This window comes from Labrus bergylta, chromosome 8 (assembly GCF_963930695.1).
Source record: "Labrus bergylta chromosome 8, fLabBer1.1, whole genome shotgun sequence".
Classification (NCBI taxonomy): Eukaryota; Metazoa; Chordata; class Actinopteri; order Labriformes; family Labridae; genus Labrus; species Labrus bergylta.
In genome coordinates this window covers 12,732,510-12,748,226 of record NC_089202.1, presented here as the reverse complement: position 1 = coordinate 12,748,226, position 15,717 = coordinate 12,732,510, and the positions used below count along the sequence as shown (strand labels likewise).

The window sequence follows — 15,717 nt, the reverse complement described above, 5'->3', positions numbered from 1 at the left end:
TTCTCTTGCTCACCAGCACATATGTACATGCATGTAGCCAACATGTGTACACACATACACGTATGTAGCCTAAACGCACGCGCCTGAGTCATTCTGCAAGAAGTCATTTGAACCAAGGGTCAAACGTTGGCCGTACTCTAATGATTTCACAGAGTGTGTGTGTGTACTGTACTTGTGTGTATTTGTGTATGCCTGAGTGAGTTTGAGCGAGAGTGTGCAGACCCAGCCTCGTCATGGTGACTGTTGCCAAGGCGACAACATCAAAGAGCAGCCAAGCTTAATTAGGAACCCCAGCGAGGGAGAGAAAGAGAGAGAAAGAGCAGGAAGAAGAGGGAGGTGGAGAGTCAAAAAAGAAGAGAGATGCATTGAGAGAGGAGCAAAAAGAAAGCAGGGGACGATGAGGAGAAAAGGTGTGTGTGACAGCGAGTGGAAAGGTAGATGGAAAAATTAGAGGACAGCTCTGCAGACACTCAAGAAGATTTTTGTGTATTTTCTTATTTTTGGGTCAAATTATGGATACAAGGCCCCTTTTGGGGGATAGCTGGGTCCCATAAGGTGAAGACTAAATTTAACCATCAAGACCTACAAGTTTGTCTGCGTGTGCTTGTTTCTGCCACAGAGTAGAGCACCAAACTGTGTGTACATGTCTTCATTCATTCTTTTCTCACTGTGTTTTTTGAATCTCTACCTCTCTTTTTCTTTCCTTCACACATCCCTCATCCCTGTCCCTTTCTCTCAGAATGACATCTCCTCAAATCAAAACCGAGGTGATCCAGTTCCTTGCTGCTGGAGAAAATGAGCGCCTCTCCCTTCTTCCCCTTTTCCTCCGCCCCTTCCCTTCCCTCCCCTCCTGGCCTGTCCTCCCTCGCGCTCCTGCTGTCGGTCTTTTCCTGGCTAAATCGCCATGAGGAAGGGATAAATAATTAAATTCCATTAGGAAAGTAATCTGTCAATGGGAGTGAGTGAGTGCCAGTGCCCCTACATGGGCCAGGGCGGAGACAGAGAGAGTGAGACTGAGAGATAGATATAGAGAGAGAGAGAGAGAGAGAGAGGGGAAGAAACAGTCTATCGGGAGAGAACAAGAGAGGTCAGAGAACAGCAAAGCCAAATAAACTTGGACATAGAACACAAGCCCAAAGGGGGGGAATGAACAAGAGCATGAAACATAAATTGTCCTCTGTTATCCTCTTAATTTTAACAAAATGTGGCATCACAGGGCAGAGGGCAGGGACAAGGCACAGCAACAGAAAGTGGAAAGGACAGAAGGAGGGCAGAAAGAAAAACAAATAGCAGGCCAGCTGGAGAGAAGGGAAACAGAAAAAATGAAAAAAAAAATGTGTGAAAATGACAGCACAAAACATGCCAGGTCACTTCAGAGGTAAAGGTGTGAGCTCTGGGACAGTTTCTCGACCTCGAGCATCCCACATCTGCTACATCTGCAACCTGCTGGAGGAGTCTGTAACCTCTCATCACTCTTCCTCGGCCAACTCTCTGTGCTTCAACCCCCCCCCCACCCCCCCCCCCCTCCTCGAAGTCCCTGCGGCTATTGTACCTTTGTAATCGTGTTAAGTCCCTGAATGCAGATGTCTCTCATCACGGAACCAGACACAGAGCTGGCCAGACTCAGCTTGAACAAGCAAGAGAGACATGCAGGGCGTATTTAGCACATGTACATACACACACTCACACACACTCACACACACACACAAACAATCATGCCCCTGTCAAAAGCAGCCTCTGAAAAACAGGTAGGTGCAGTTTCCCACAGGATCAGAGACAGAGACGTTACAGAACGAACCCTAACATACTTTTACATTTAAATGTCTAGGTCCTACGGCATGGAAATTCCCTGAAACAGGCAGACAAATAACTGGGGCGAGCCAAACACACACATACAAACCAAACACACACACACACATTCACACACCGGATCCACGTGAATATGCATGACTGCTCTGAGGGAACAACCCCCTGTGGCGTTTTTTTCTACACCGTCAACAGCGAAGAGGAAGGAGAGAGGGTAACAGGGAAGTGAAAAGGAAGTGTTGGAAAGTGTGCGAGGGAAGGTTCAGTGTGTGTGCATGAACAATGTTAACGAGTCTGCCACTAGAAAATCTAAAAACTGCAAGAGAGAGTAAAGAGAGGATTCCACCAGCGGTGTCTTGAGACCTGGAATCCCCTTCGTTTTAAACAAATATGAAAAACAAACTGGGTTAGTTAAATTTGCCAAAGGCTGGCAGTGTTTGATGAATTAGCATTTCTTGGAAATGGTGTGTGAGATGCTTCTCTCATGGCTAAGGAGGAATCTCTTATTTTCTCAGGGCGTATGCATTGCACATAATGCAGAATCTGTAAAAGAAGACACATTATGAGAGGACAGTCCAAGTATGACACTTCTAAGGACTTCCTTCTTAGAAAGTCTACTGCTCACTTTATTTTGTTAATGCTGTGTGCCTGCCAGTGAGTGCCAGGCTGGTGTCTTCCTGATCAATGGACTGCTGCTAAAATCCTCCCAAAGTAACCGAATAACACACTTCTCTAATGCTTAAAGTGCACTAATGGACTGGAGAAATATCTCCTTCTCACACACTCTCTCTGAGTTTCTATTTGATTAAATACATTACAAACAGTTCTGTTCTTTGCCTTTTATGTCTGCATTTCCTGAAAGGATACTTGACGAAATGAGTTTTTTTTTTCTAGACTGCTGTGATTTTTGTTTGTGTTTGCGTGTGTTTGTGTGTGTGTGTGTGTGTGTGTGTGTGTGCGCGTGAGTGAGGAAGGCCACTGGTGAGTCGAATTAGTGAGTCACGCAGCGGACTGGAACTTCAAATCCATGAACATGCATGGAAGTCCCTGAACGAAATATTAAATGCATGAAAGAAACTTTATATTTGAGTTTTTAAGCACACATTAGATCTGAACCGATGAATCATGTATCTTTTGATTAGCCAAACAGCATCTTTGAAACCACGGTTCATAATAACAGCTGAGCAGTGTTGACACTGTGAGTGTGTCTCTTGATTCATCTTTAGTAAGACCACTGATCATTCAACCCTCAGTCTCCATCTTTCCTAGCCAGTCATTTTTAATTCAAACTAATGGTTTACAGATTGAAAAATCAATCACAGCACTCTCAAAATGTCTCCTGAGTTCATTGTGGTGAAAACAATCTCTCTGCTCAAACTACAATCTGTACGCTATCAGTCTTTGTTCAGAACACAATCACAAAGAATCTGAAAAAAGATGAACTCAAAGAGCAAGCTTAAACTCAAATGAAAAAAAAGTGACAATGCAAAGAAACAAATTTAACAAGCACAGTAAAGAAAATAAAAATTGCACATAAAATAACACATACTAATTTGTGTTGTTGTATTCAGGGTTGAGGAGCTGAGGCTATACCTAAGCTGACCATGTTGGGTTTTCAGTCTATTTCTTTCCAATTCAATGCTCAGTTCAATGACCAGTCCGTTGATTAGTGAACCATGGAAATAGCTCCCTTAGTAGGTACAACTAAGATACTGGATTAGAGCCCGACCAGTATGGGATTTTTGGGGCCAATATCAATACTAGGAAGGGAAAAAACTGATACCGATATAGGACGATAGCTTTCTGAAATCTGTAGAGATAGCTACAGTGATTTTTTTTTTTGCGTTGATCACCCTCAAATGCAGTTATTAAATACTTTAGGAAAGGATATACAGTATAATGAAGACAAGATGGTAACTCAACTGGAAAGTAACTGTGCATGTATACGCATCCACGCTTTACACTCTGGAGAGAGATAATGCTTGTTGTAATCTTTAAAGCACACTCTGCTGGTGACAGCCAGAAAGAGAACCGCTAGTGTAGTACAATAATACTCAAATGAAATCTTATTTTACTGGTCAATAAATCTAGTAATATCGGTGTATATCTCCGATAAAATGAGTCAATACCGATAGTCACTCGATATGCTAATATCGTCCAATATTATAGGTTGGCCGATTAATCGGTCAGGGTCTAATCTGGATACCTGATTTGTCACAGTACAGCAGGAATATGAAGTATGTAAAGTTACAATGGTAACACCTTTCAAGTTTACCCATTGTATATAATATATGGTTCTTAAACATAAAAAAAACAAATATTTTAAAAAGTAAATATGTTTGGAAGAGGCTAGCATTACGTCATCCACTTTTGTTGACTACTTCATGATTGAGTTGTGCATATTGGCCACACACATCTTAGTTTTCTGGCGCTACGAGTAACCTCATTTGGAGAACAGGATGGTGCTGGAGAGGAGTAAGCTGTTTGCAAACGCCAACCTTTCAAACAAAACATTTGACACACATTGTTCATTTATAATCTGGTGAATGAACTAATTTACCCTCATGTTTCCACAGAATTAGTTTGTATTTGTGGTTTTAGCCGACCAGAGTACTTTATTTATCAGACGAGGAGAGCTAGAGGAATTAAGTCAACTCAACACTCCCTCGCCAAATCTCCAGCCAGAGAACACATACCAGGTGACTTTAAAAAGCTACTCTAGAAATACTAGATATTTTTAACCTTATAGTCTCCAAATTCTGCATTTCATTACCCATAATACCTCTTAAACACATTAAGATTAAGATGTGTTATGCTTGTGATTGGTGCAACCTTTAGAGGCTTGCCTTAAGCCAAGTTTAGGACCTGGCTGCAGAGGAATAGTAGACATTTATGTTGTTTGTCCACAACAGACACTATTCATGTAGGTGACATCATTTTAGGCAAAGTTTAGACTTCATTCAGCTCCCTCCAGAGATATTGAGGCTTTTATACAACTCCTTGCACATGCAAACATGTCATCTCAAGGTCAACAACGGACCAGATGCACAAGTGTTTCCCTTAGGGGGACTTAGATATGCGCTGATAATTTCAACAACAAAAAAATCAGTGAGGAAAAAATGTTTATGCTACTTCAGTGATACTAAAGTGCACAAATTTTAAAGATAGATAGATAGATAGATACTTTATTGATCCAGAGGGAAATTCAAAGCATCCAGTAGCAGGTTACAAAGACGTACATGACATGAAACAAGGAGCAAAAGTTCATTGTCAATCTGTGTGAACAAAGTGTTTTGTTAAGACCTCAAATTATTCCAGGCAGGTTTAAGTTAAAATGTCATCAGTTTTTCACTGAACAGAACTCAGCAGGCTTTGACGGCCACTTGCAGTCCAATCTGGTGCTTTTATGCAAATTTCACAGCAGAGCAGGAAAATCCAGACACGACACACCGGGAACCACCTGAACATGCACTTGAGAACTCGCGTTTTCTTTTTCCACGGTTTGAGACATAATCAGGACAAGGAAACGCTTAGTATAACTGCAGTGGAAAGAGAAGCCAGAAAAAAAAACTCGAAACAGGTGAACACTTGAAAGTTGAAAGAGTTAAAGTTAGATAAATGTCTGTTCACTGATTAAAACCTGTTAAAATTATTCTTTTAGATCATGAAGCGGCTGTCAGGTTGGCACTCATGATCTGGCAACAGTTGGTCAGCCAGTGATATTAAAGGGTTTGTTGTTTTGTTTCTGCTGAATTGCCAATACATGGTTACAATGATGAAACAGACAAAGAAACATTCAAATCTACAGATGATGTAACTTCAAATTCATGATGATCAGATGCAAAATCAAAGAAATACAGGCGAGAAAAGACACAGTGCTGTTTAGATCGCTGCTAGTGTTAAGCCACTATTTTCAAATGCATTGAAGATTCACCCACATTCAATATAATTTGTAATGGGCCGGATTGATGATGCAGACCTGATGAGTCATATTCCAAAACCTTTCAAATCCACGAAAGGTTTAAATGAGTGCTGATGGTGAGACGGTATCTGAGGGGTATGTTTCGATCCTGTTGGAACTTCAGCTAAATATTGTAAAAGTTTCAGGAGGACTCTTTGGATTAGTAAATCAAATAAGTATGCAAGAATAGCTGAGAGAACATGACAGACTTGACAAAATCTGAAAAGAATTAAAGACAATCTTGGAAAAATATTGGAACATGACAGATACATGATTCATCGGTTCAAAACCAGACTGAATGTGTGCTAATAAAACTCAAATATTAAAAAATCAATATCCGCAACAATAGAAAGTTTGCACTTCATGTTTCGTTTAGGGACTTCCTGTCACGTTCATGAGAAATACAAAGAGGAGGACCCACTGGAAGAAACCAAAGATCTTTAATAAACGAAAGGACAAAAGGCAAAAACAAAAAGCTTACTTTTGAGAGTCCGAATTCAAAACAAAGCTCAAAAATCCAACTGAAAGATCAAAACAGAATGCAAAAACACAAGGAGTAACAACGAGCAATCACTGGGAACTTCACACAAAATACAGGTAAGTAGACGTGTGAACTGACAACTCTCCCTCTGACAAGAGGGAAGATAAACAGAAACTAAATAGACACTGGGGTAAGCAGACACAGGTGAGACCAACGGCACAGCTGAAGGGCAATCAAAAAGGAGGGAAATCAGACATAGGGAGGAAGTTAGACAAGAAAAGAAACACTGACAACAAGAACCTCAAGATAAAACAGGAAACACTAAAGACACATCGAGAACTCAAGAATGTAACAGTAACAATACACACAGGACACAGAGAAACACGAGCATAAGAGCTATAAAAACAAGACAGGAAACACTAAAGACTAAACTTGGAAATAAAGCAATAACAAATACACACGAGGTAAGCAAGCAACAAAAAGCGACCAAATTAGGCAGGAAATGACAAGAAAACATGGAATAAACTAACTTGACAAGGGTAAACCATGACACTTCCATGCATGTTCAAATTGAAATTACAAATAAAACTTACATTTAAATTTCCATTTTGCAAAATTCAAAATAAAATAACTATTGGACAATGGTCAATGAGGCTCTGCAGAGCTGTAGCACAGCACATAAACTACAATGTTAGCTCCCCCAATTATTCACTATAATACCAAACTAAATTGAACACTTCTGCTACATGTTCACAGCATGCTTCAATTATCTCTCTTCCTCCAAAAGCTAATTACTGTCAATAGTTAATAAGAAGTCAAATCATTCCTTTGATGGCAGTGATTAAGGGAGAAATAAATGTCTAATTCCTGATGAGTGCAGATGAACTGCAGTATAGTCGATATTGATTGTTTTTCCTTGTTTCATGTTGAGCACAAATGGTTCAGGCTCTCCCATGACAGATTAGAACAGACAGTGAAGATGTAGAGAGAGGAGGAAGAGGACTGGGGGTGAGATAAAAGGCAAAAAGGGCGTGAGGGTTTTTCAGAGGTTGAGAAATGCAGGCGAATGTTAAAGTACAACAGGAGAAGGATAAAGAGGTGAGAAGTTAAATGCTGAGCTAAAGGCAGGGAGAGAAGAGTGAAGAAGAAAGGATGTGAAACTAAACAACAAAATTGAATTGAAGCCCAGAGGAGAGGAGGGAGACAGCTCTAATCTGATAAGCGGGGCGAGAGAAGAAGAAGAAAAAAGAAAGAAAAAGAGACGCACGCTGATGGTGTTAACAAACGTACTTTGAGATAAAAGACATGAGGAAGGAGAGAGAAATGGATATCAGAGAAAGAGAAAGAGAAAGGTGGATTTATGCCTGTTAAATCAGATAACATCATTCTGATCCGTGCACGACTCTGCCTCCTCAAAATTCTGTGCAAATGCATATATGCAATGATTTTGTGAGTTGTGTGTCTATGTGCACGTAATATCCATGCAAGGCAGTGTGTGTTACAATCGGAGAATTAGTAATATTTCTTTCTGTGTGTGCATTCAAGCCATGAAACAGTAAAAAAAAAAAAAAAAAAAACAGAGACTAACTGCCACTTCGTGTATAGCTCATCAGCAAACAGACTGGGAGCCAGCAGGCAGGTTGACTAATAAACTTAACATGCATGTAATGAAACATGTATGCTTTCAGGTGTAGCCTACATACTGTTTATGAAAGCTATTTCCCATGTTCTGCATGCACTGCTGCACACTGTCACTGCTCTGCGGCTGATGTTTACAAAGATACAGAACTACATGTGTGCCACCTACAACCACAAATTGCTGTATTTTGGGGGCTTTTGTTTGTGCAATGATAAAATATATTCATAAATTAATTAGTTAAAACCTGGTGAAATATTTAATTTTGATGGAGGCAAGCTTGCTGTTTACATAGTGCTGGAAAAGTCACACAGCACTGTCTTCCCCACTTCTTGTTTTGCTCTTGGCATCTCAATATGCTACACTAGCAAATGGATTTATTGGTATAAAAATGTGCATCCCCTTTTTCAAGCCCAACACAGTTTTGGCAGATGGATGTTCAACATGAGTCTGGGTCTGCTTGAGGTTTCTGCCTCGTAAAGGAAGTTTTTCCTTGCCACTGTACCTTTGCTTAATATTGCTTAGTGCTCATGATGGATTAGCGTTAGGTCTTTGTAAATAATATAACAATAGGGTTTTTTACCTGCTCTTATGTAAATGTGTTGAGATAACATTTGTAATGAATTGGTGCTTGATTGATTGATTGATTAATACACATTACACCCACTGTTCTCTCTGCTTGTACATACATTGTTTTATATAAATATATAATAATATATATTTTGTAAAGATTTATTTTAGGGACTTTCTGTGCCTTAATTGCAAAGAAAAAGTGGATAGAGTCGCTTGGAGGACTATAGCCTCCGAACATGTGGCATGCGCACTTACTTCTACAGTATGCTACCGGGACCGTAAAATTTCACTGATTTGAGATGTTCACAGAATCATTTATTTTATTCTATTGTTAATTTTTACATAGGCCTACATAAATGATAATATATATATGTTATATTATTGTTTCATTTTTTTCCGTCTGGTATAGAGTCTGAATGACAATAAGGAATTCTTGAAGCTTGAATCTTGAAGCTTAAAAGAGAAAAAGAGAGTGACTGAGCCAAAAGCCGGACTAGAGAAAATATTGCACCTTGTCAGTTGATGTGGTTCTTCGGCTTCTCACGTCTTTGCCGGTGTCCTGTCGAGATGTGCTGTCATGTCAAAAATGCTACCATTGTATGGAATGATAGCGGAGGCTATCTGTATCCCATATCATATAATGCTCCCAGTACAGAATCACTTAAAAACACCACTACATTTGCACTGTAAGGTAAAGGGAAGCATGTTTTGAAACTCTAAAATTAAACCTTTATTGAAGACTTCAGAGGAAGCATTTCTCGATAGAGGAAAAGCCCGTCTTCTGAATTCAAAACAGAATTCCTCCATTATGTTGCTTTAAGTGATAAACCGATAGAGTTGTTTGGTACTTCATCAGCACTGTTTTTGTTTATCGAACAGAACAGCAGACAAACAAAGCTAAGGACTAGCCATTGCATATAGTGGAGCTTGTAGGGGCTGAGAAAGACAAAACGAGCTAAAAAAGAAAGAATATTGATCCACAGGCTAGAAACAAAACTCCAAATAAAAGCTGACATTGCTTTGTAATATTTCTGCTGGATGTGTTAACTTACAGGTTTTCCATGTAAACTAAATAACAGGTTATACATACTGTGTCAATGTTGTTTGCTTAGAGCTATTCAAAGCATGTTGAAGGAACTTATCAATTCTTAATAATTTGAGTGAAATGTCACTGTGCTCCCATATTTCAGCATTGTAACTCTAAACAGTGTTATACTAACTTGGAAAAATAATACTCAGGTTGTAATACACCAGGATTATCCTTCAAAGCTGTCTGTTGAAAATAAATTACCATCATCCACTCCCAAGTTAATACCAAAAGTGATTTGGGGGTTTTACACCACCCTCACCTCCCCCCCCACCCTGCTGTGATTCCCACTGATACCTTCATAGCACACACCCTAACTTGATTTAATCAAAAGGAATTTTTCTCAAAGAGATTAGCAGAAGACCATTTGATCTCTCTCTTTCTCTTTCTCTCTCTCTCTCTCTCTCTGTCTCGCTCTCTCTCTCTCTCCTCTCTACCTCTTCTCTTCTTCTCTGTCAGCATTAGCATGCCTGTCACGTGCGGCAGCCGAAGTGCGCGTGGGAGGATGACTGACTCCGAATGTTAGTGTGACATCAAACTTGTGAGCAGAAGCGAGGGTTCTTTTATCAATGAATTCTTCGCCATGTTCGCCAACTCATTCCTGCACGTGCACCACATGTGCATTCACTGAATTGGTTCCTTTTTTGGCAGAGAACCTTGAAACACAGCGGCTGCCTGTTGCAGACTGATTACCAGTCTATCAGTCCCTGTGTATGACAGCGAATAAGCAACAGCCATCTCGTTATCGATCCACAGACGGAAAGCATGGACCTTAGTGCACAAAGCATGAAAATCTCAATGAGGGACCCAGTGGAACTTAAATAGAAATGTCCAGCCACATCCAAGCTGCGATGTAATGAAAAAAAGTCCCAACATTAAACTAATATGAGGTTAGATGGATGAATGTTGCTCCGTGGTTTATCTGGTGGGAGTAATAGCTGGTGTGGGGGCACTCATTGGGTCCGATTCCTGCAAGGCTCCCATAAATAGTCAATGTGCATCGATTGTAAATGGCTTCAAATGAAAACCCCGGCTTAATGACCCTGGTACCATTATATTAGCAAAATGACAAACAGCAAAACAGATATCATGAAGCATGAAAGCAGTCAATCAATCTGATTGATTGTTTCAGCCCGACAAGAGGTTATGTGTGTGTGTGTGTGTGTGTGTGTGTGTGTGTGTGTGTGTGTGTGTGTGTGTGTGTGTGTGTGTGTGCATAAGCCTCGCATGTCAGCGTTAGTGTTTACTTGTGTTCTCTGTTACATCTATTGGCTGAGTGTGTATTTAACATTTGGTGAGTATCCACTCGATGCAAAGCCATGCAGACTGGTTTGTCGATTCCCACTACGACTGTCATTAATGTCATTAATTGGTTGGAGGGGACACACACCTGGGTCCCTCGCTCTGGCCTGAGGGAAAACAACATAATGTGGACACTGTGGGCAGAGCAGTGCTTCCGCTTATACCAAGAGAATACGCCTACATGGGGAAAAAAATGAATTCATTGAAGGAATATATAATATGGTTTCTTCTTCTCTACTCTGCCTTATTATTCCCACTAATTGTCAAGCTACATTTAGCAGAGGAGATTTACATTTACCAAGGATAAAAGTTGGGTGGAATGCAATCCCGAATCCCATTGGCAGTCATCTGGTGACAGTTTAGCTTTTATTAATCTCTACTTAAACTCTGCTTGCAAGTGTAGCCAACAGGCTCTCAAAAATGTCTCTACAATCAGAATTATTTCTCAGCTCTAAAGCTGATTCTTAAACTAGTAGATTTTTAAAAAGATTGACGACATGACAGTTCCCCAAAGATGAAGGCAAAGATTTGGAGCTCCCCTGGCTGGAATATAGGTCAAACGCTACGCCTCTTCAATACCGGGTCAAACTATAAAATCAAAAAATATGTCCAATAGCTTTTTCTCAAACATGGTTACAGTCTTTAAAATCAGTTCTTATCATAGAAATTTGTGCCTGAGTGCTCATTTTTTCAGATAAGTTTAGGTCTTATTATTTATTTGATGCTATAAAAAAGGGGTAAGATGCCATGATTGACAGCTCTGATGACAAATTTGGCTCCTCCAGCGCTGCGACTAACAGAGTATAGAGGAGGAACAGCAAGACGGAACATAAGGAATGCTAACACAAGAGTTATTGAACTTCCATAATGGGTGAGTTTCCACTCCAAACGGACACATGAATCTGTTCTGCTTGTTGACTGTACCGACCCGAGTGGTTTTATCAGTTTTGAAATGGATGCCAAAACCCTTGGTAGATGCTACTGTGCAACTCTGGCTCCAAATGATGTCACCAGCCAGTATGTCTACAACACCTGTTGCGGGGGTATCTTCATGTCCATCTCTAAATATATATAGTTCCCCTGTTAACAATCACCAGCCCATGAAAAGGAAGTCTTGATCAGAAGTCCCTTACAGCTAACAGCTGCCAAGCTCAAAGGCTATTTTGTCTTTAGACATGAGCAGACTGTATCCAAGGTTGACTATTTTGTTACGTATGGACAGAGCCAGGATAAAGATTTCCAGTATTTCTGCAAATTGAAGCTAATCACCTCTCTTCTCTACTTAACTGACAAGAGAGTAGTATTTATCCTCTTCTCTAACTCCCAGCAAAGCTAAGCTACCAAAGCTATCAAAATGTCAAACAAATACATCTGACTAGCTTTGTGTTAGTGTGTAATTGTTTTTCTACCTGAACTTCCCGCGCATGGTAGGCTATGATGAGACCCAACAGGATGACAGTGGAGAGGCTGATCAGACACTTCAGGGCCAGAGAATACATGGAGCTCTGTAAGGAGAAAAAAAAACACAGCCTTAGAAACATGCAGCATAGACATAACACACATTAGATCATCTTTTCTATGAAAGTCATTTTAAATGTTCAACCACAAAATCTTAAAAAGCCATGGTTGGCCCTTTATCTTTTTTTACAAGTTAAATTTAACCAGGAGCAAGTTTACGATGAGTAAATAGCAAAGACAATAAGAACATTTACACAACAGACTTTAAAGCCGACCAGAAGTAATGTAGTAGTGTTCCAGCCATCAATATCACTCTGAAGTCAAGCCTTAAATCCTCTGCCTGTCTGGCTTCATAGGGCTTATAATCAATGCAGTGGGGAACTTCAGATCAATACAACTCATAGCACTTCAGTGGCTTCTTTAACCCCCTCACCTCACATGTTCAGAGAACAGCTTACTGGAGTCATCACTCACACACACACACACACACACACACACACACACACACACACACACACACACGTATTGGTCCATTAACACAAGAAACACAAAAATACAGCAAATACACTATTTGAAGATCAAGAGGAAAAATCGCATCAGATTGTTTTTACTAGCTGGTCTACCGTGTTCATTTTATAATATTTAATCTGGAAACAGCATGTTTGGTTGTGTGTAGGCAAAATGTGCAAAAAGCCAGAACATAATCAGAAAGGAAAATGAGCCTGAGCAACAGGTATCACAGCTGAAAAGAAATTAAAACGCTCAGGTAATAAGAAAGCAGGCATGAGAACTATATAAACACAGATTAATTTTTTTATATCTTAGGCAAGTGTCTATTGGGAATTAATGTCCTCTGAAGCTTCCTGGTATTCTGGCAAAAAAAAAAAAAAACAAGATTCTGTGGGGGATGTGTTACATCACTTCACCTTCACCTCATCCAAATCTGTCATGCATCAGGAACCCTTGTTATCAAGCCATGCGATACAGCTCTAGGCTCTGTGTTAGTCTGTGTGTTGGCTGCTCTTTCTGTATTTTTGTCTTTTTCTTTGGTCCAGACTGAAATATTTTGTCAAGTACCAGATTTATTTGAAGGAGGACATCATATAGGTACAACTTTTCCTTTCTTTGTCTTTTTTATTAGATGGCAAAGACCCGAGTGCTCAAACATATTGATCATTACAAATGTTTTTTGGAGACGTGTAATGTTCAGACTTGCCTATCTGATATGTTGTGATGAAATTGGGATCATACAATCATGTTCTTCAAAGGATGAGTCAAACTGACTTTAGTTATCAGCTGATTATTAAATTCAAAGCACTCTGAAATCAACAGACATGGATGCCTCATCATACAGTATTTCACTGAGGTATGGACTTCTGCTCGATGGTGTGAAAACTGAGGCGATGATGCTGGATCATAGGTCAGTTGATGATCATCCCCCGTTTTAGTCATGATTTTAAAAACACAAACAATGACAGCTCCAACAGGTGTATTGTTGTACACTAAGATAACTTGTTAAATTAAAAAAAACATGTCCATAATTTGTGTTACCATTTACAACAAAGATTATTTTTTTACACAGTCTCTGGGTGCACGGTGTTGATCATAAGATCATGTTTATGTTTTACCAGGCTGTGTTTGAGAGCATCCTTAGGTACTGGATGAAAGCCTAGCAAGACAACCCCTCTGTTCAGCTGAACAGAGGGGTTGCTCATCCGGTGCATCTGGTGCAGACTGCCATGAAGGTTATAGGGAGGACTGAAAACCTCTCCAAACAGTCAACATACAGCAGTCTATTCTCAGACAACCACAGAGAGTGGCCAGTCTCACCTCCAACGTGGCCATACAGAATCCCCAAATGCAAAGTAAAGTCTTTAAGAAACGCGTTTGTGCCAACCCCAATTTAATTTTTAAATAACATTTCTTTAGGCTGTTTTGGTTGAGAAATAGAGTCATGGTGTTCTAATCTTCTTCACTGATTATGCTGTGTTTATGCAGATCTTGTGCAATACGAGAAATTTGAACTATACGGTTTGATGTTTGTGTTTTTCCTTGGAATGTTCTTCTCTCTTTACATGTGGATTGTTGTTTACTTAGAATCCAAAACTAATTTCCCCAAAGCGAGAATAAGAGTGTATTGTATTATACCGAACCGTTTCCCAGGAAATCAAATGCCATTTGCGGGACGCAGATAGTCTTAGGTCTATCTGCGGTTAGGTCACGCCCCATGTACGGCTCCACTCGAGGATGAAGAATGTCAAGAATCAGCAGTCAACAAAACCCTACGTTTGACCCTTTTCTGACCTTTAACATTAAAACTGTGCATTCAGTTCTTTGGTTTCTAGAAGTAACAATAACTTAAATTGTTTGACTTCTTTGGCTAAAGGACTATGTGTTGACTCATAGATTATCAAACACAAAAACCTCAAAGAGCATTTATTCTCGGGTTCACGAAGGCCACAAGATAACCACAAGAGCCTGCTGTCTTTTTCAGGAGGAAGAGTTGAGCCACCTTAAGACTGCAGCCTCTCTGATCAGATATTTGTTAAGTAGGATGCTATTAAGCATTCATCGCCAATCACACACTCTTTATCTGGGGCTGCACTCCCACTTTAGACGCACATTACTCAGCCTCCCTTCATGATCTTATTAAGCACAATCTACGTTGCATTTTGGGTTCATGAATATATATTGCAAGTCAGCCTCCTGGAAAATAGAGTGTGTTAGTGTGTTACTGTGTCTATTTAGGGTCTGCTTAGAGTCTTCCTGGCCTCAATGTTATTAATTCAACATCACATATACACACACACACACACACACACACAAACACAGTCTAGTCTAGTTTGTTAATCTTTCGAGACATCATCCTGGGTTGAGTATTCCTTTTTCTTTTAATCAAATCTGAGGGGACCAAATATGAGATTGGTTGCTGTTTCTATCATCTAACACACAAACACACATATAAACAGATACTATCAAGGAGAGCATTAAGGGAGTATTGTTCATTTGTTGCATATATCAATGTGGTTACGGGCCACTGCCCGACATCGGGAAAATACCATCTAGCTTTAGCTAACCTCTGATTTCCTCCATCTGTTTGCCCACAGCCTTATAGCTGGTCTTTACTGGCTCACCTCCTCTTTTTCTCCTGTCTCCTCTCTCCTCTGCTGCTAACATCTCATTTGTACTCACTGAAGCAAACTAGCGGCAAAGAAGCCAACATTGTTGTGCTAATGAGAAAAATGCGGACTAGGATTTCAGCTGCTGTATCTATTTGAAAACATAGTTGAGCTAAAATGGGATTTTCTTGGAGTAAAATTCAGCCGTCTGTTGTGTGTTTAGCTCTGCCCATCACATTTTAAATATGCCTGTTTAATCCACCTGTATCATAAAAGACTTACCTATGAGGGAAA

The 15,717-nt window shown here is 40.0% G+C and overlaps 1 protein-coding gene across 2 annotated transcripts in view; it reads right to left on the bottom strand.

The window, feature by feature from the left end:
• kcnn3 (potassium intermediate/small conductance calcium-activated channel, subfamily N, member 3) overlaps positions 1 to 15,717 on the bottom strand; it is a 52,701-nt gene that overhangs the window by 25,220 nt on the left and 11,764 nt on the right. For both annotated transcript variants that reach the window (XM_020637150.2, XM_065958050.1), the window contains exon 3: positions 12,256 to 12,351. In XM_020637150.2, coding sequence (XP_020492806.2) covers positions 12,256 to 12,351 — 96 coding nt within the window. The remainder of the gene's footprint in view (positions 1 to 12,255; positions 12,352 to 15,717) is intronic.